The following is a 19,467-nucleotide window of genomic DNA, read 5'->3' on the forward strand; positions in this document are numbered from 1 at the left end:
CATGAATCATCTAAACGCTCTGTAAATACCAACTCTGGCTAAGCAACCTCGCTTCCTGTCTAATGGATGCAAACACACTCTCACACTCGGACCAGAGAGATATTACATTAATACAGTCAGTCAAGCATCTAATGCATGAAATATGACCGGCACACATAACTGCACCGCCCACTGGTGGATTCAGTGCGAGAAAATTCACGCAGGGCCGTCCACGCCGACAGAAACGTGTCGCTTGGAGGTGTACCTGTCGGTCTTGGTGCCATGTGGCCCTGTGTCTGAGGGAGGGGACGTCCCACACAGACAGGCACCCAGAGAAGTGGATGACAGCCAGCAGGGTGCCAGCAGGGCTCAGGCTCATGCGGAAGACGCCATCCTGGGCAGAACCCAATGAATAAAAGAATTAACCAAATATGTTATATCGTGTTTTTCCATTATAATTGAGGAAACCGAAAAGAAGCCGTTTACCTTTTCATCTGCATGTCTGGAAAACAAGCCGAAACTAGGGATCCTGATGAAACCTCGCTTCAGATTCTAACAGACAAAGAGAGGAGGCGACGATAGTAAGTGAGAGTGTTGAAGAGGACACGCATGAGCACGTCTGTGGTGTCCCTCACTGGATTGACATTGTCCTCGTAGGCTTTGGCCTGCTTGTAGTGTGGCGAGCTCGAGAGAATCCTCCACGCGGTGATCCCACAGCTCGAGGCCTCGGACGTACCCCCATCCCCGGACTCACAGCCCGCCACCAGCAGCAACCTGACAACAAGGCAGGCAAGTTGATCACTGTGATTTCACCCTCCGGCCAGGGAGCCAGCCAGAGTACCGGTGAGCATTAACTCTACTTAAGCACCATTTAGCATCGCCGTGGATTTAAAAGTTATTCATTCAGACGAATGGAATAATTGACCAAGCCGATATAAGGAAGGGACACACAATGCCACAGTGACCACGGTAAACTTTCAGGGGTTCTTTGCAGAGGAAAAGAAGGGAGGAGGCGTGAATGAAGCTCAGCTCAACACTGCCCCCTAGTGCATCCCTGGACATTTACTCAGACCAACCAGCTGATCGTGATTTTGTTCACTGATGGAAAGTACATTTTTGTGTCAACAATCCACTTTTCCTCTATATTGCGAAATAAGCTTTCATTTAAACAGAAGCTAGACTACTTCTAGCATCCTTAGCGCACATCTGCACACGTTGCATGTGCATGCAGTATGTTAACTCCTCTCTAATTCAGATAATGAAAAGACCATAATGTCTGACTGCACATCTGGAAACATTGCTGTGTATTTTAGGTCCCATCTGTTCATCACATTAACATCACTTCCATACTTTCCAGCTCAACCCGAACATGTTATATCGTCCTCATTATACCAATTTTTCAAATGGACCAGCTGTAGAGACGGTTCTCTTTATACTCAGCTTTTCTTCTCACTCTTCTACGCTCTCTGTTGCTGGCTGACGTTTCACACCGGGATCATTAAAGTTTCATCCCATCCATCAGTCGGCAAACACTTGACAGTAGCTGCCAAAATCCATTAAGCTGCCAGACCAAGCTTCACCGGCCAAACTGAATCTAGCTTGTGCAGACTTGGGGAGTGTGGTGAAAACTGTAAGGTCACAGTTATTAGCCAGACATAATTAGCCATATTTTATACCACTGTAAGAGTAAATCCCAGCACTGCATGTGACTGATTCATTTATCCCTGAATGAACCCCTTTGTCACATTCAATAATGGAACATCTCATGCCTGTATGGTACTTACTTAAACTTAACGGACATAATACCTGTTCCCAATTCTTAATATTATATATACACACACACCCACAAGCAAAATACATCTTTACTTTATGTTGACGCTTATCAAACTAAAGCTAAATGTTTGTTTCAATATATTTATTTTTCCAACAGTCGACTTTGACGATGTTCATGTGCAACGATTCACTAACCTGTGACTGGGATGGTAAATGGCAGCGGTGATGCCGTGGGAGTAATGGGCAGAGAAACTGAAGCTGTGGTTCTCTTGGAAGTTTTGATTGGTTCCCACACTGAGAGAGGAAGAGGATTGTCACAAAAGTCTACGGCAATTAAACTGGCTCAAAAACAATCACAGCATGAAAACTGGTGTAAAGCATTCATTATAAGACAAAGCTTATTAGATAATAGTGAAATGTAATCTCCAGCGAGTCAATCATCAGAATACTTTAATAATCCCAGAGGGGAATTATATATATATATATAATCCAATCTAAGTGGGCGAATTAAATTAGACTGGTAGTAGAAAGGGTGCTGGGGAAATGTTCTCCTGCAATGTAACCCACACAAAGAGAACGAGAAAGGGAAGAAAAGAAAAGAAAAGAAAGGTGCACAGAAGCAGCAGATGAAAGATTCATCAGGTTTCACAAGCTCTGGATGTTTTGAGCCACAGTGATATAGTTGTGTGTGTGTGTGAACGCAGAAACACACAGAACAGCTCCGGCACACACAGAGCAAGAGAAGTAATTTACTGGCTCAGCTATAATGCTGAAATTCTAATTCAGAGTGTTGGAGCTGCAATATTGGAATGCAGTCAAATGAAGAGGAAGCGGGTCTGAGCGCCCCGCTGACAATTAACCTTTGAAAAACAGGCCACCACTTCCAGAGTAAATCTGGTGCAAATGTCTCGCAGATCTTAATTATATCCTCGCGCACACATGAAGTCACACCCTGATGCCTTCAAGGGCAGCCGTGACCATTTATCTGCCTGTAATAAAAACAATAAATCAGTATTTCCGCCCGCTCTCTGCAAACATCACTATGCACACAAGATTGAGGGGAAGTCTTAGACCGCCGGATGGCGTCTGATCAAGATTCAACCCACAGGCGCAATCTCATCTCACGTCACGGCATGTCAGCACACCAAGGCTTGGTGCCCCTGCAGAAACCATACAATATTAAATGGGACATATCTCTGAAATAATGATAATTAAATATTGCCACATTAAATGGGATGGTGTGGACAGCAACGAGGCAAACAAACATGCATCTGCTGCAGGATGTGCGCAATTCACCAAATCTTCCACATGTGCATTAGAATAAGATTTGGAGACTGTGACTGATTGCCCCCCATGATTACCCCATTTTTTTGTAATTTTATTTTTATATATTTTGATATTATTTTTATGTAATTGGTGCCCTTTTGTTGCTTGGGTGATTTGTTGTCTTCCATGTTTGTATGTCAAAAAAACCTTGAAAATAAAAAGTGTAGATAAAAATAAATATGATTTGGCAAGTGGTGCAATGGGAATTCAAAGATATGCATCACCGCCAGTAAGGCTTGAGTATAGACAAGGGTGCGGCATCAAGTCATCCCACAAACAGGGAGCTATATCCTACAGAGAGTAGAATACAGAGGACATGCATTTAAATCAGATGGTAATAAAGCAGCTTGGAAAATCTCCAGATATGGAACAGGTAAAAAAAAAAAAAAAAAAAAAAAACAAAGGATGACTGCTGGAATTTCAGAGTTGGAATATCTTTAAAAAAGTTTTACAATTAATGAAAGACCTAAAGTTGTAGTCGAAGGAGAAGCTGATTTACAAATACTAAAAATAAAATGGGGAAATGCTGAATGCACTTCAAGCAAAAGCGCTGATCAAGACTGAGCTGCTCCATCCAAGGACAGGCAGCGGGTAAAAAAAGATCATGCTTCAGTTGGAATTCAAGCTCTGAGAGGAGTGGATGTGAGTTATAATGTCAGTACAACCTTACAAATGATGTATGAGATGCATGAGATGGACAAACTATTGAGGAACCTGAGAACGTAAAGGATTTAAAGGGAGCTCAAAATTCCAAATGTTAAATCTACAATATGCAGTGCATGTATTTAAAAAGGAAGGAAGTGAGTTCAGTGTGAACTGACTACCTAGAATATAGTAATCAATATTTAACTGTGGTGTGTTTATTAAAAGATAATGCCAGATGTGAAAACCCATATTTTTTGAGTCGTGTTTGTCAAGTCGTTCTACTCTCACCTGACCAGGTAACTCTTGAGCCCGCCGCCATAAGTGATGACGAGCAGCTCGGCGGACCACCGAGCGCTGGCAGTATACTCCAGGAAGATCAGGCCCGCCACTGCACAACTGAAATCCCCGGGAAAACTCACCACCTTGATCAACAGAGGGGAGTTAATAGAAGAGCCGTGTGAAAGCACCTGATGAAAACGGTGGAGAAAATCAAAAGGAATACGTGTAATTCGCGATCTGTGTGTGCCCACGTTCGGTTTTTACTTGAATAAACAACAAGGGCACATTACCAAAAACAAAAACAAAAAAAACAAAAAAAAAAGCATTTGTTAAAGAACATAAAATAACAAAATTGGAAAAGATTAAAGGGAGACAGAAAGGAAGAAAATGATGAGACAGGAAGGCGGGGAACAAAAGAGAGGGCAAAGGAGAATCTAGGGACACGTAAAAGAAAAAGCGAGAGAGACAGTGAGAGATAGGGGCCGGTAGGGAGGAGTTGAAAATCCTATTTTATTTTTCGATTCATGCATAATTTCTGTCAGATTTATTCGTTTTATTCTCGTCCAGAAATAGCCGTGCGTCACCAGGCTGTGCACTTAACAGCAACAGAAACAAGAGAAGCAGTCGAGCAGAGCAGGGGTTGCAGGAAGGAGTGTGCAGACACACACACACACCGTAGATGCATAACAAAGTAGAGCTGCGATAAAGAAAGGAAGATCACAGATAGGAGTGTGGCTCAGGAGGTTCCCTGCTCATCCTTTCTGACAGGGCAGACAGCGGAATGGGAGGAATGATGGACAGAAATGGGAGAATGATAACATGTAGGAAACAAAGGACATTAAAGAAAAAGTGGGGTATGGCAGATGGAGGGAGAGAGAGAGAGAGAGAAAACAGACATGCAATGATGGGAGAAATTGTAGAAAAGAGCATGAGAGGAGAATCTAGGGACAGGTAAAAAATTTAAAGACGGGAGGGACGCAATGAGCGAAGTTGGTAGAAGAAAGGCATGAGAAAGCGTTGAGAAATAAATGGAGAATAGAGTCCGTCTGACACAGAGGCATTTTCTTCAAAAGGTTGCAAGCAGCTTAAAGCGCTCTCAAAATGTGTTCTGCGATGAAAGAGCAGAGGGCGGTTCAGCTGGTCTGACCGGGCTCAGAAGCCTCTAGATCTTAGTGCCTGCTTCAAATACGGTCTAACCTGCCGTAGCGCATCACCAGGATCAGATATGACCCGAGCCAAAATCTGTCTGCTCATCCCTTCATGTTAGGTCGAGCGCACCGTCACAGAGGTAGCGTATGCTATCTCTTCTGATCACTCATAACTGTAATCACTACATGTAAAAGAGGAAAGGTCGAGGAGGGGGAGTGCTTTCAAGTTACCGGTGGGATGACAAAAAGCTCGCTGCCCATGAGGTCGAAAAGGCGTACGGTGCCGGTGCTGTCAGCATAGGCTAACAGGGTGCAGTCATGGCTCCACGCCACCCTTCGCCACTGGGGGTTCGGGTCCTTTGGCACTGTAGCAGACAAGGGGGGGGAGACACCTTAAACAGCACGCAAGCAAAGACTGCAATTGCAACAAGACAAGAGATGCAAGGAATCCTTCTAAAGCAAGATCAGGAAATCCTGTGAATAATCCCTGCAGAAGGGACAGGATGTAAAAATGAATCCACAGAGTGTGTCTGAGGACCTATCCGATACATCTGTGAAGGCTGCTGGAGTAAAGCATGTAAATAACTGTCTCTCAAGGCTGAACACACACTTTCACGGGGAGAGGCGGTGCAAGCTGGGGTGAGGAGAATGGCGATCGTAAATTCAGTTTCTATTGAAGTATAGGCTACTGTTTTACCAATCTGCTGCTTCAGCAGCGCTGTGAGTGTAACCATATAGCGGTTATAAAATATACCACCCCCCCCCACTGCTGCTTTCTCAAGGCTTTGCTGTCATAGTTCCCTTTGATCGAAGACGTGGGGCAGATTGGAACCAATCTGTGCTGAATTAAACACAATGGAGGCTAAACGGGGAATGATTTCTGTTGCGTAATCATGAGCACCGAATGTTCCAAGTGCAACGTGCAAACAAGCACACCCTTCGGCACGGGATTGGGTTTCTGCAATTGACAGCAACATGAAACATAATATGCCACCAGAGGTGCTGTGTCTGCGAAGCAATAAAGTTATGAAAAGGACGTAATGCTTTAAGTTGATATCGCATAACAGCGTTATTGGCGTTTATTGGATCGGATTTCTTGCCTGAGCAATGCGGCTGGAAACCCCCCCTGGTGGGCAATATACCCGCAAACGAATGGAGGCGTCAGATGTGGTATGACCAGAATTTTAAATGAAGAGCAGAGGGAGGAAGTGGGAGGGCAGACCGAGTTAGAGAGAGAGAGAGAATGGGAGTGAAAAACAATGAATTCAGCACCTACTGAGAGAAATAATAGCTCTCAAAACGTTAAGGCCTGGGTATCACAGAGCACGTCAGGAAGTAGGCAATTTAACGCACCTTTGAGACTCGACTGAGGAGGAGCTGAGGAGACCATGGAGCCATTAGCAGAGCAATAGGTACCAAGAATCACCTCGACTTTTTTTTATTACATTGCTCCCTATTTTAAAATATTTTTTTCTTCTATTTTCTCACTTTGTTTCCCCTTCCTATATCGTGCCATTATGAATTGTGTACGGTGCGTTGTTCTACAGCTAGGAGGGCTCCATTTCCACATAGATGGCTTTTTTTTTTGTAGGAGCTGGGGAATTGGCAGTGTCAAAGTTGGGGGGGCACAACCAATGACCCGACAGAAGCGTTCCATCTAAAGCCTGACAGATGCATTTACCAGAGCTCGACACTGGTGAATAATACACAGGGATGGGCGTCAACTCCACTCTCAACGGAGCATGAAGGAAGGAGGGGGTAGAGAAGAGAAAGAGAGAGTGATACAAAGGTGTGTTTCCAGTCACGTGTTCACCTGCACACATCAACCGAAAAGAGGCTGCAATGTGCCCAATCCTCCATCAAAAGCAAAATCCATTAGGACAAATCCCCGTGAAATGAAGCAAAAAGTAAAATGAGAGATGAAATGGAATGAAAACCAGGAGGTGGGCCGGGGAGTAGAAGGGCCCAAGGGCTAGTGCTAGCCACAGTCTCCACCGAACCGTTTTAGAACAACAGCCCACAATGCAGAACGAATGGAGCATGAGACAGAGACGGAGGAGTGGTGGGAAAGATTAAGATAAAAAGAAAATAAAGAATGAAAGGAGGAGAGAGAGAATAGAGAGGAAAGACACACAAGTTTAAATCTGGGCTTTTTATCCAGCTGTGGCTTTTGTGTTTTGACTGGAGCATCTTGTGTGTGGCGTTTTAGGGAAACACCTTAGTTCTAAGGATTCGGATTATTAAGATATTAAACAATACCTGTGATGAAAGCCAATACATAACAATTTACAAATGCCCCACCTACTGCTGGGAAATCCATTCCCATTCAGTGCAGTTTCTGGAGCTTGATGCATGGATCAGGAAAAGCCGTGTAGCAGGGCCCTTTCATGTGCTATTTCAGAGTCAAAGGATGTGACAAAGTAGTGTTCTATACATCGTATATTATTCCAATAATCTAACACCTGATCATTTGAGGTAAATCCTAATTAAGAGCTTGACAATGTGAGAATTTGAGTTACAGTAAACTCACAATGTCCTCAAAAGCTAAGGATATATATATATATATATTTTAAGAATCATCTTCTTCCTCGTCACCACAGCAAGTCAACCTTGCAACTACTTAGCACTAATGGTTACACTAATGTGTATAGTTTAGGCAGGTACGCTCTGGACAACATGCCATCGGTTATTTGGAAGTGGTCTGGACTCTCACTCAGCCTGAAGACAAAGACAACATAACATTCCCATCATCCCGTAAAGGTATCATCATTTATGTGGCTTGTTAAATCGGATTAATCATGTTCGCAAACTTAATGTTTGGCCTTGATGCCGTTTATTAAAGTGCTGTTTTGTAACCGTAACATATATATTCAAACCTGCGTAAACTCTTACCCTGGCACTTCCCAATAACTGATCCGAAGTCGTCTCTCACAGACCTGAGGAAAGACAACACAGACAGGGTGCCATGGGGAGAAAGGGTTACTTAGAAATAAACAGACCTGACCCTTGTATAAGGTCAGCCAGACGAGCCGCTGCAAACCCAACGGATCAGGCAGAGACTTAAGGCAGTCAGTGGATGAGCCCTAGCGCTGACTAAACACCCACTCACACCGACAAACGCCACTAGGCAAGGCTATAAAGCATCGGGATTGAAGCACAAAGGACACGGGGACACTGTGAGCGGAGCGGGTGGATTGGATCTGCTGGGCCACACTCAGAACTGAGTGAAGAGGAACTTGCTTTACATGACAAAATGTGTGTGTGTGTGTGTGTGTGCGACCAGGGAAACGCTCTTCAGAACGTGCTGCTTGTTAGCCTTAGAGAGCGCGATGTACTTGTACACCGGGTCCACTGCTATTGATTTCCATTTCAATGTTGCTCCATTTGAAGCATTGCTGAGTGAGTGCGTTTTCGCTGTGTAAGGGGGGGAAATTGGATTGCGTCTGAAAATTACAAGCACTCAAAATGAACACAAATACCCTCATGCGCCGGCATTCTTCGGGCGCGCTCGCTATCCCGCTTCCCTCTCACAAACACACACACACTTTTTTTTTTAGTTTCATTTTGCATTGCTTGAAGTATTGTACACGTGCCCGCAAAGAGTACGCTAAACTGACTCCCGCGATTTTAAAATGACTTAGTGCATTATAACTGGTCTTACTGGCGCTTAAAGAAACATTCATTTAAAAGCTGAGGCTGCGGCCGATTTAAAGGGCGATGTGATAAATCACCCCAATGCATAATTAAAAGTCTCGCCAATTCACACACAGACAAAGTGCCTCAAACGGAGGGGTGGACTTCAATAATTACCTAATCTCTACACACTGGTCCTGGACCACCGCCAGCAGCTTTCCATTACTGCGGAGGAAAACGAGAGAACGGACAGGAATGAATGAGAGCGCTGAAAGAGAGCAAACACAGCAAACGCGCACGGCGTGGGCTGAACGGGGAACAAAAAGAAGGGAAGTATTTAAAAAATCCGATTCACGAAGACCATCTAGGAGGATGAAAGAAGGTCGGACACATTTACTCGTGACAATGATGGAAAGAAGAGACTCGGTTGGAAAAGAGATAAAGGCAATGGCATCAAGTCAGGAAAAACAATAGTACTGGTACTTAAAAAGGTCAGGCCAAAGCAAAATCACTTGCCCTCTCTTAACTCCGTCTTATGGATGGATCAATAGCCAATAGAGCGCAGCGTTTCTACTTGGTTTGTCTGACTTAATGAGGGCAATTAAAAAAGACTGGTTTAGATGATGCACAGAAAGAGAGAAGAGAATCAGAAGAGTGGGAGGATAGTGCCACACGTGTGTGTGTGTGTGTGTGTGTGTGTGTGTGTGCGTGTGTTGCACCTTGCAAGAACCAGCTGCCAGTTGATCTGCTTGTTTGCCTGACGGACGAGGCCGGGAGGGAGAGACGAGCTGGAGGGGCTGAAGTTTCCAAAACCACAAGAGCAGAATATGAATAAATTTAGAAGATGTTAAAACGCTAATAATTTCAGTCGGGTCCTCAGAGCTGTGCACAAAGCTGCTGAGAGCGTTTACACTATAGAATGTCAAGAATACATTGGTGCCACACACAAAAAAAATCTAATTCACCGCACACCAAGTTGAATGAAGAATTTTGTGAATAAAAATCAAGTCAACAAAACAGCTATTTCAAGTCAAGTTAAAATAAAATTTTAATTTTGAAAACATTGGGCTAATTTGAGTTTGAAGAAATTTGAATTTATTTTATTTCATTATTTTTTATATACAAAATTAGGTATTTGTGAAATCTTTTTCACTTGTCAAACAAATGTAGATGTGAGGAGCTGAGTTTTCAGTTCATGAGCTCTGCAAAATACATTTTCCAGGTTTGCATGGAAAGGCGGCTGAGCAGAAACTCCAATAATGGCCTGTTCTGACTGCGCGGGCTTTCACAAGGTCATCATCATTGTACCTTTGTTATTTTCTGCAGAGAACAACCCATGGCTGTTCTTCCCCTGACAACAAGAACAAATGTCTCAACATATTGGACACAGTCGGCCTACACTTTTTGTGTTTTGTAATAAAAATACTGTGCAGTAAGAACAGGGCAAAATAGGTCAATGATTCGGACTGCGTCAAACATAGAAGTGCACGCCTGGAATGCAGCATTGTGTGTGTGTGTGTGTGTGTGTGTGTGTGTGTGTGTGTGTGTGTGTTGATACAGATCAGTCAAGTCAAGTAGGGTTTTTATCAATGTGTTGTCCTGCACTAATATTTTGCAAACTGATGCACACGCTCAACAAACATATGGACACTTGTTTATAATTTCATTTTTTATGAGTAAAAAAAAAATGAAATTCAGATCAGATGTTTCTGTGTTAACGGATCAGGATAGGTAAATCCATCCACCTGACAGGAATGGCAAAGCATGCTGCTGATTGAACAAAGGGAATATTAGCCATGTGTGCGCAATAAAAGGTCACTCTTACATGTGCACTTTCATCACACAACACAAAGCCACAGATGTTGTAGGTCTCCAACAATCTTTAACGCCAGGAAGCATTTGCTTCACTTCACATTTCTATTTAAGATAAAATACAACATTAAAAAAAAGTTAAACCTGTTTCGTATCTGTCACAAGTAGAAAGTTATTTTGAGACAAACATTTAAATCTGCCTTTATAGAAAATCTTATTTTTGATCATAAACTATTACAGTGATGATAGTATGGCTCAGCAATAAACCCGTAGATTTTAAATGTTCTGAAATTCAGTAACATTTACATAGTTTTTTTATAGAATATACCAGTATAGTAAAACTACTCCTCATTACATTTTATTTCATGAGTCAGTGGCACAGAAACATATTCTCTCAACATTTATTGTACATTTCAACACAAGCATGCTGACATTACGTTTGTGTATAAAACCGTGATGAATCACAGCTTCACTTTGCATACGAGGCCATTAAACTGTCAAAATATTGGCAAAACATGCACAGTAGACTCCAACGTAAAAATAATGACCTTACCTGTACCACAGGTAATGCAAGATGAACCGAAATGGCCCTGTGAGAAATGTAGGACAGTTGCAGATCATAATGGGAACAGGCTGATATAAGATGGCATTCATAATAAGACAAATTTTCTATTTTTTTATAAATGAATTATTCATTCATATGTTATATTCTTATCATTCAGAATAGGCCAGAGCTTTAAAAGCATTAAAAGCCTTTAGGAGAATTATTAACAAAGCTTTGGGAGGACTTCGTTTCTGCTCAATTCCATATATTACAATTGCATATAAGACCTGAAGTGATCTTACCTGTTACTGCTTTTGTGATTAGTGAGGCGTCCTGCTCTTTGTTGCTTCGCAGCTGCAAATGACAGGAAGATGAGCTTCACAATCAGTTTATTCCCACAAACGAAGGACTGTTCAGGGCTTATCGATGGTTGATTCTGAACTTGAACTTAACGTGTCATTGATACGTTTTTCTCCTACTTCTAAGATAACTTATAACAGGCGAATACAGTGGACATAAACACTTTGGAGCTGGCTTGCTAACTAAAGGAAAAATATGTAGGCTGTCCTATAAATAAAACCTAAGAGCCCACTGCAATAATAGGGTATAATTAAAGCCAAGCTACACTGTAAACAAATGTTGAATGACATTATGATGGCAGCAATGTATCGTGCATCATGTCGCTGCTACGTGGCTTTCAGTGGCGGACCTCTACAGCTGATCACTTGATTTCAGATTAGTAGTTTTAGAAATTAAAGACCTGCAGATAATCTTAAAAGTAAGACGGACTAACCTGAGTGTCGGTCTCTGGTGGCCATTCAGTAATGACGAGTAAATCGTATAGGATGTTTTCCTCTTCGCTTTCTACTCCACTTTCTTCTGCCATATTTACTTTGACTAGCCGTCAGAAGTCTACGGGTACAGCCACGGGCCAAAATATAACAGGGAACCGCGTTTGGAAACTCTCATTAATTGGTAATTAAATTTATTTATTATGGCTATTCCAATAGCATAAAATCTAATAATATGTGGATTGTGTTCTCCCGTAGCCCCAAATAAGACGTGTGATGTTCAGGTTTGCTGTTTTTAACAAACGAGTTGCTATCCGGAACTAATAAATAAGGCTCGTTGCCAGTCGTCGGTGAAACAAGTTGCACCAAGCTGATGAATCCGGATACGTCACTTCCGTTTGAGTTGCACTCTGAGAAGCAGCGATGGCAGCGTTTTCAGGTAGGAATTGTACTCCTATCGCGTTAACGCCAATGTGACGTTCGTTTCTACTGCACGTTATCATACTGTAATACGTAAGTGTAATAAATATTATATTTTATTCATTCTTTTTTGACAGAAATGGGGGTTATGCCTGAAATCGCGCAGGCTGTGGAAGAGCTCGACTGGCTGTAAGTTCCAACGCAAACCCTTTTACGCGGCTGTTGATTTGACCGCATCATCAGTATTATGTCAAATTATGCTTATGCTATAACGTCTTTCCATGTTAAGGTTACACCAGATCAGCCAATCAAATGGCGTGATTTTAATTTATTTATTTCAAACATTGGCTTTCAGGCTTCCCACAGACATCCAAGCAGAATCCATTCCCCTTATTCTCGGTGGAGGAGATGTGCTCATGGTAAAACACCCTCATTGTTTCTGTCTCGGAACCTAAACGGCAAATCTTACATCTCCATTTTGTTTCTTAGGCAGCAGAAACTGGCAGTGGCAAAACGGGTGTAAGTATTTTGATTAGTGCGCGATTGTATGATTGCAAACAAATGACCGATTATCATGAACGACAAGCTTAAGCATGATACTCGTCATCCTCAGGCCTTCAATATCCCAGTCATCCAGATTGTATACGAAACCCTGAAGGACCAGCAGGAGGGCAAGAGGGGCAGAGCCTCCATCAAGACTGGAGGAGCTAGTGAGGACATTTTAATACTTGTTTGGTTGATATGGATAAACCACGGTCATAATGCTGCACAGATTTCTGTTTAAGAGACCTAACCAGGCCAGTATTTTAATTTAGGATCCATATTAGTAGAATAAAGAATGAAAGTAATAATGCGTTGGTTTTATTTGGCGCTTTTCAAGGCGCTCAAAGACGCTTTACATTGTGCGTCATTCTTTCACTCCATACAATATGGAGTGTATAGTGGTGAAGCTACGACTGTAGCCACAGCTGCCCTGGGGCAGTCTGACAGAAGCGAGGCTGCCGATTCGCGCCATCGGCCCTCCGGACCGACCACCGACATTTATTCGCTCACTACATTCGCAACTAGCTGTCTGTTTAACCTGCTTTGTTTATCTCTTTGTCTCAGTTTTTAACAATTGGCAGATGAATCCTTACGACCGCAGCGCTGCCTTCGGTAAGATGGGAACAATAATAGCACGTTCCAACCCGGTTTGGAAACCCGTTTCATCGCTTTCAACCGTGCAGCACATCTCAGATTGTTGTTGTTGTTTTTTTTGTTCCCTCTTCTCATCGTCACTTTCAACCAACAGCAATCAGTCCAGATGGTTTTTGCTGCCAGAGCAGAGAGTTTAAAGAGTGGCATGGCTGTCGCTCTACGAAGGGGGTCACCAAAGGTATATGCTTTACAGTTACTTACATTTTAAAATTACTTTAGATTGTAAAATATATATATTTTACAGGTAACATACATAGCGTTCTAACAAACAAACAAAATGTGATAGACATATTATTAAAGTGTCTTTATGTTTGTAGCAACTGTCCTCCGTGCTTGTCCACGTCTTCTTATGTCCAGGGAAGTACTATTACGAGCTGACCTGCCATGACCAGGGTCTGTGCCGTGTTGGCTGGTCCACCAGTCAGGCAGCACTGGACTTGGGTATCGTGTTCTAGTAACGTTAAGATATTAAGATTTCTTTTCTCTAAAACAGAAATTCAGTCTCATCGTATTTTGTCTTTCGTTGAAGGAACTGACAAGTATGGTTTTGGTTTCGGTGGAACTGGAAAGAAATCCAACAACAAGCAGTTTGACAGTTACGGCGAGGTGACAGTGAATGAGTGAGCATGTTAGCTACACAAACAACTGTGAGGATAGTTTCAACTTGTGTATTTGTTGTTTTCTTTTTGCAGGAGTTTACCATGCATGACACCATCGGATGCTACCTGGATCGAGACAAGGGCCAAATTTCCTTCTCTAAAAATGGTGCTGTATCAGTTATAACAATTCTTATTATTATGGTTTTGTTGATCATTTGGAGTAAATAATAAGGTAACCTGTGTTGTTGTTTTGCCTTGCCCCTTTCTCTCAATTTCCTTGTTGTAGGTAATGACCTGGGCGTTGCATTTGACATCCCTCTGCATGTGAGGGACCAGCCCTTCTTTGCCTCCTGTGTGCTTAAGGTATAACGTCAATATGAAGGGGGGAAGGAAATAAACAGCTTCCAGAATAACATCGTGGAAATTGCCCTTCTCGTTTTCCATCTGACAGAATGCAGAGCTGAAGTTTAACTTTGGAGGGGAAGACTTTAAACATGCCCCTAAGAGTGGGTTTGTTGGCCTGGACCAGGCGACGGAGGGCCACACAGTCAAATCTTCTCAGACCGGTGATTGAAACCAACAATATTTTACACCGAAACATTCATAAGTAATTGTGAGAGGAAAGCCTGAGATAATTTGCTGTGTTGATTAAATGTGTTTAATTTACTAAAATTAGGGCTGCATTAATGCCCGTGTTGATTAAACTATGAATATAGAACCAGAAAAAACCCACAAATGGTTTATGCCTCAGTGATGACTAACTGTCTCTGCTTTTTGTGCAGGCAGTGCCAAAGTCAGTCAAACGAACGCCTCATCCAACGCACCCAAAGCTCTGATCATCGAACCTTCTAAAGAATTAGCTGAACAAACCCTGAACAATGTCAAGCAATTTAGGAAATACGTGGAAAACCCCAAACTCAGGTATAATTGTTTGGCTCAGCTACATAAAAGCATGACGTTTGACTACGACCCATCTCATTTGTTCTTTTGGGGGGGTGCATTTCTGGTCTTCCACCAGCAGATAGAGCCAAAGTTTGATCATAATTTCCGTGTTCATCATAGGGAATTGCTGGTAATTGGAGGCGTGGCTGCCAAAGACCAGCTGGCTGCTCTGGAACAGGGGGTATGGCACAGACAGTCCCCAACTATCTTTTTTTTTTTTTTTAAGTTAAGTTTATTGTTAAAAAGGAGTGGAAATAGTTCAATCTAACTTTTTTTAATTTGTTTGTCTCTCTGCCTAGTTTCTCTGCCTGTCCAGTATTCTAATTTTTATTTTCATGTTGTCTCAATTAGGTTGATATTGTGGTGGGAACACCCGGTAGACTGGATGACCTCATATCCACTGGGAAACTCAGTCTGTCCCAAGTCCGCTTTCTGGTCCTGGATGAATGCGTACGTAAACGCAGAGAGTAATTTAATAAATCCTAGAGTAGTTTGTGTTTCTTAGAGCAAGTTTCTCTTTCATTTATTGTTTTGCTTACAGAGCGCTCTGTCGTGATATACTTTTGTCTCACAGGATGGCCTGCTGTCTGCAGGCTACACAGACTTTATCAACAGGATCCACAGCCAAATCCCTCAGGTCACTTCTGATGGCAAGAGACTGCAGGTGACGCTGCTCTCTGGTGCTCGCCACTGCATGATTCATGGTTTTACTGCAGGATTTGGGACAGCTAGTTGACATTTTTATGGTTTTCGAAAACGCATTCGTGCCTGTTATTTCAAGGTGTCTCATAATTCCAGCGCCGCTATTTTGTTGCGACCGATCTGCAGGTACTGCTTGATAGCGCATTTGTTGCAAATCTCTTTTCTAGGTGATTGTTTGCTCAGCTACACTGCATTCATTTGACGTCAAGAAGTTGTCTGAGCGCATCATGCATTTCCCCACTTGGGTGGACCTGAAGGGGGAGGACTCTGTCCCAGAGACTGTCCACCACGTGGTCGTACCCGTTAACCCTAAGAGCGATCGCCTCTGGGAGCGTCTGGGCAAGAACCACATCCAAGTGAGTTTCGTTTTGGCCGCCAAGTGCAATGTTGTTTTTTCTCTCTGCTTTTTCTCAGTTTTCTCCTTTTATATTTGTCTTTTTTGCGTTGAATAGACTGATGAAGTTCATGCCAGAGATAACACCAGACCAGGAGCCAATTCTGCAGGTACTCTTTGGACCGTTTAATATTGTCCGTATTTGATTAATTCAATAAATCATTGAACATCACATTGATTTGCCTGGATAGTTGTGATTCGGGAATGTTTGTGTGCGTTATAGAAATGTGGTCAGAAGCTATTAAGGTGCTGAAAGGGGAGTACGCGGTGAGAGCCATCAAAGAACACAAGATGGATCAGGCTATAATCTTTTGTCGCACCAAGATTGACTGTGACAACATGGAACAGTACTTTGAGCAGCAAGGGGGAGGTAGGAGGCGTCGGCAGAACTGGAGATTTAATTACGGGAATATTCCATTACATGAACGCAATAGTGAAATTTCAAATTTTTCTTTAGGTCCAGACAGCAAAACCCACCAGTTGTCCTGCGTTTGTCTCCATGGTGACCGTAAACCCAATGAACGGAAGAGTAACTTGGAGCGTTTCAAGGTATTAAGACAAAAACTTGGTTGGTGACATTTTTTAAGAGCATTGTTTGAAGATTTCTCATTTGTTCTCAGAGAAAAGAGGTGAGGCTCTTGATTTGCACAGACGTAGCTGCCAGAGGAATCGACATCCGCGGAGTTCCCTACGGTATGAATATTAGATTCCTAATATTAAAATGTGCCTCAACATTAACAACGATTATTTAACTAGCAAAACGGCTCAGAACCGTTGGAGCACGGATTCCACTCGACCAAGTGGAGACGGGATCAAAATGTAAAATTAACTTATTGCAAATAGCAAGCAAGAACAGCCACGTTATTAGTAAAGCTTGTTGCACTCGTTTTTCCGTCATGTAGATCACGAGAACAGGCGCAAACAAATCATCATTTTAAAAAGGTTTTTTTGTGGGTTTGCTGCAGTGATTAACGTCACCCTGCCGGACGAGAAGCAGAACTACGTCCATCGTATCGGCAGAGTTGGAAGAGCTGAGAGGTGAGCAGGCGGTTTGCTTGAAAGAGTCATGTCAATTTATTCAAGTTAAATTCATTGCATCCCAAACGTTCACTAAATGGACCTCAACTTTCAGAATGGGCCTGGCCATCTCCTTGGTAGCTATGGAGAAGGAGAAGGTAGCGTGAACTCTGAACGATAGTGGTGCGTTTTTATTTATTTCTTTTGAAGGCCAATGGAACTAAATCTTTCCACCTGTGCAGGTTTGGTACCACGTTTGTCCAAACCGAGGCAGAGGCTGCAACAACACCCGCCTCAAGTCGGATGGGGGTTGCACCATTTGGTACAATGAAAAAGAGGTAAATGAAGACGGGCGGACTCGATTAACTCGGTTGATGATTTATGTTCCGCACGCATGCACAACAACAGCAGACGATCTGCCCATCCTACATAACATCATAGGAGATCTCGCCGCGTGGAGAGCTGCTACTGTAGGAGGGGCGCTTGCTCTTTCATAATCACTGCTAGTACCATATCAAATGGCAATGCTATTATAGGCATATTGATTTCACACAGAGTCCGACTGCTGCTGTCAGCATGTCATACGTTTTAATTAATGATGAATTCACTTAAAGGTCTAAACAAGCATCTCTCGCTGAGATTATTTATCATCCAGGTCACTTTCAAGTTTAAGCGATTCAATAAGCAGCAATTTAGTTTGTCATCCTGTCCAAAGTGGCACCTTTGGGTTTTGGAGGATGTGCGTGTTTTCAATTACTTCATTTTTGGCAGCAATGAAAGCTCAAGCACACACACGTACATGCATGTTTTTGTCCAAAAGTAATATGACGTAATTCCATACTTCCCAGCGTGACACATTCTCCTTGTCATTTTTGCCTTTCATCTGATCGCAGCTCCTGTCAGAAGTTGAGGAGCATTTAAAATGCACCATCACCCAGTGTGAGCCGGACATCAAGATACCTGTGGATGAATTTGATGGAAAAGTTAGCTATGGCCAGCGGAGGGCATTGGGAGGTATTTGTTACACAGTGAAGCATCCTTTGCACCAGCATTTTGTACAATTGTAGCTCCACTAGCAGCACAGATTAAAATAATAATAACTTAATGTGCTGAAACATCTACAATAATTACATTGTTTGGTACCTTTGCTGAACACGATGCATTCACTGCTCTTCATTGATCTTGACTATCAAACCTGCTGCTCTCTTCTAGGTGGAAACTACAAGGGTCACGTGGATGTTCTGGCCCCAACAGTCCATGAGCTGGCAAACCTGGAGAGAGAAGCTCAGAGTTCCTTTCTCCACTTGGGATACTTGCCCAACCAGCTTTTCAGAGCATTTTGAATGCACCCAGATTAGCATCACGCTATCGGTGTCACTGCAACAGAATACAGAAGAAGAAAAAAATCCTCACGTTTGTTTCTCATGAAGAGAATTGAATTCGATCACAGATGACTTGCATGAAATGTTTATTTAGAGCTGTCAGAGAAGACGGCTTTTCTATAATCTGCTTACAGAGGATAGCGGACTCGTAGCTCTATAATTACTTTCATTCTCTGATATTTTTAGAGTTTATACTTTGGACTTCTTTTGTTTTGAGGGAATCCATTGATATAGCCTTCACTTACATTAATAATATAGGGCATAATGTTTTGGCAAGTAATGTGAATCCTGAATTTGATGGATTGTTGTTTTCTGATTGATATAATTATTTAGTTAAAACTTCAGGATATTTAAGTGGTTTTGTTTTTCCTGAAATAAACTGCAGTACTCTGCTTAAATTGAGTTTTGCCAGCATGTGTGTGTTTTTCTGTTTTGATGGCAGCGAGATATGGGAGCTAGAGAAAGTGACAGGGCAAAATATCCTCCAAAGTGAGAATAAAAGTGGGTTTAGATAATCCATCCACCTGCTATTTGAGGAGGTCGGTGCTTTGACGATTGAAAGAAAATACAGGTACTTTTCCAGAAGGAAGATATCATTTGTAATATATTTTTTGTAAACTCATTCCTCTAAGTGTTAAAATCTTTTTCCAGCTCAGCAGAAATTCAAGCCTGCATCAGGACAATGGTTTCATGAAAAATTTGAAAAGCACTCGGAGGGTGTGTACCTCCACTCAGCAGCTCATTCCCTTCACTAGGTTTACACCAACCATGAAAAGTGAATCAGAGTTTATTTTCATTTTTAACAGCTTTTTGAATACCTAAATGGAGATTTCAATGTTAAAATATTTTTTTTTCCTGACCTCATTCTGGATCTGAACTAGAAG

At 42.3% G+C, this 19,467-nt stretch overlaps 2 protein-coding genes across 2 annotated transcripts in view; one reads left to right on the forward strand and one right to left on the reverse strand.

Moving 5' to 3' along the window:
• The window catches only part of nbas (NBAS subunit of NRZ tethering complex), a 109,865-nt gene extending 97,839 nt beyond the window's left edge, over positions 1-12,026 (reverse strand). The window contains exons 1-12 of the mRNA XM_068753604.1: positions 11,933-12,026; positions 11,442-11,493; positions 11,149-11,185; positions 9,503-9,580; positions 8,961-9,008; positions 8,043-8,086; positions 5,382-5,515; positions 4,012-4,145; positions 1,948-2,046; positions 615-753; positions 466-531; positions 245-373 (exon numbers count right to left, since the gene is read on the reverse strand). Of these exons, the coding sequence (XP_068609705.1) occupies positions 245-373; positions 466-531; positions 615-753; positions 1,948-2,046; positions 4,012-4,145; positions 5,382-5,515; positions 8,043-8,086; positions 8,961-9,008; positions 9,503-9,580; positions 11,149-11,185; positions 11,442-11,493; positions 11,933-12,025 (1,053 nt within the window). The 5' untranslated portion in view covers position 12,026. The remainder of the gene's footprint in view (positions 1-244; positions 374-465; positions 532-614; positions 754-1,947; positions 2,047-4,011; positions 4,146-5,381; positions 5,516-8,042; positions 8,087-8,960; positions 9,009-9,502; positions 9,581-11,148; positions 11,186-11,441; positions 11,494-11,932) is intronic.
• Positions 12,027-12,337: 311 nt separating this feature from the next.
• ddx1 (DEAD (Asp-Glu-Ala-Asp) box helicase 1) lies at positions 12,338-18,985 on the forward strand. The gene is made up of 26 exons (XM_068753526.1): positions 12,338-12,369; positions 12,488-12,539; positions 12,706-12,769; positions 12,840-12,869; positions 12,964-13,060; positions 13,458-13,505; positions 13,642-13,725; positions 13,905-13,988; positions 14,077-14,153; positions 14,240-14,312; positions 14,433-14,509; positions 14,598-14,712; positions 14,929-15,067; positions 15,209-15,269; positions 15,440-15,538; positions 15,663-15,752; positions 15,958-16,146; positions 16,243-16,294; positions 16,408-16,554; positions 16,642-16,733; positions 16,805-16,877; positions 17,150-17,222; positions 17,317-17,359; positions 17,444-17,539; positions 18,095-18,215; positions 18,414-18,985. Exons 1-26 carry the CDS (start codon positions 12,354-12,356, stop codon positions 18,542-18,544), a joined length of 2,223 nt encoding a protein of 740 aa, XP_068609627.1. The 5' UTR covers positions 12,338-12,353; the 3' UTR covers positions 18,545-18,985.
• The last annotated feature ends 482 nt before the right edge of the window (positions 18,986-19,467 follow it).

Source organism: Brachionichthys hirsutus, chromosome 20, assembly GCF_040956055.1.
Source record: "Brachionichthys hirsutus isolate HB-005 chromosome 20, CSIRO-AGI_Bhir_v1, whole genome shotgun sequence".
Taxonomy (NCBI): Eukaryota; Metazoa; Chordata; class Actinopteri; order Lophiiformes; family Brachionichthyidae; genus Brachionichthys; species Brachionichthys hirsutus.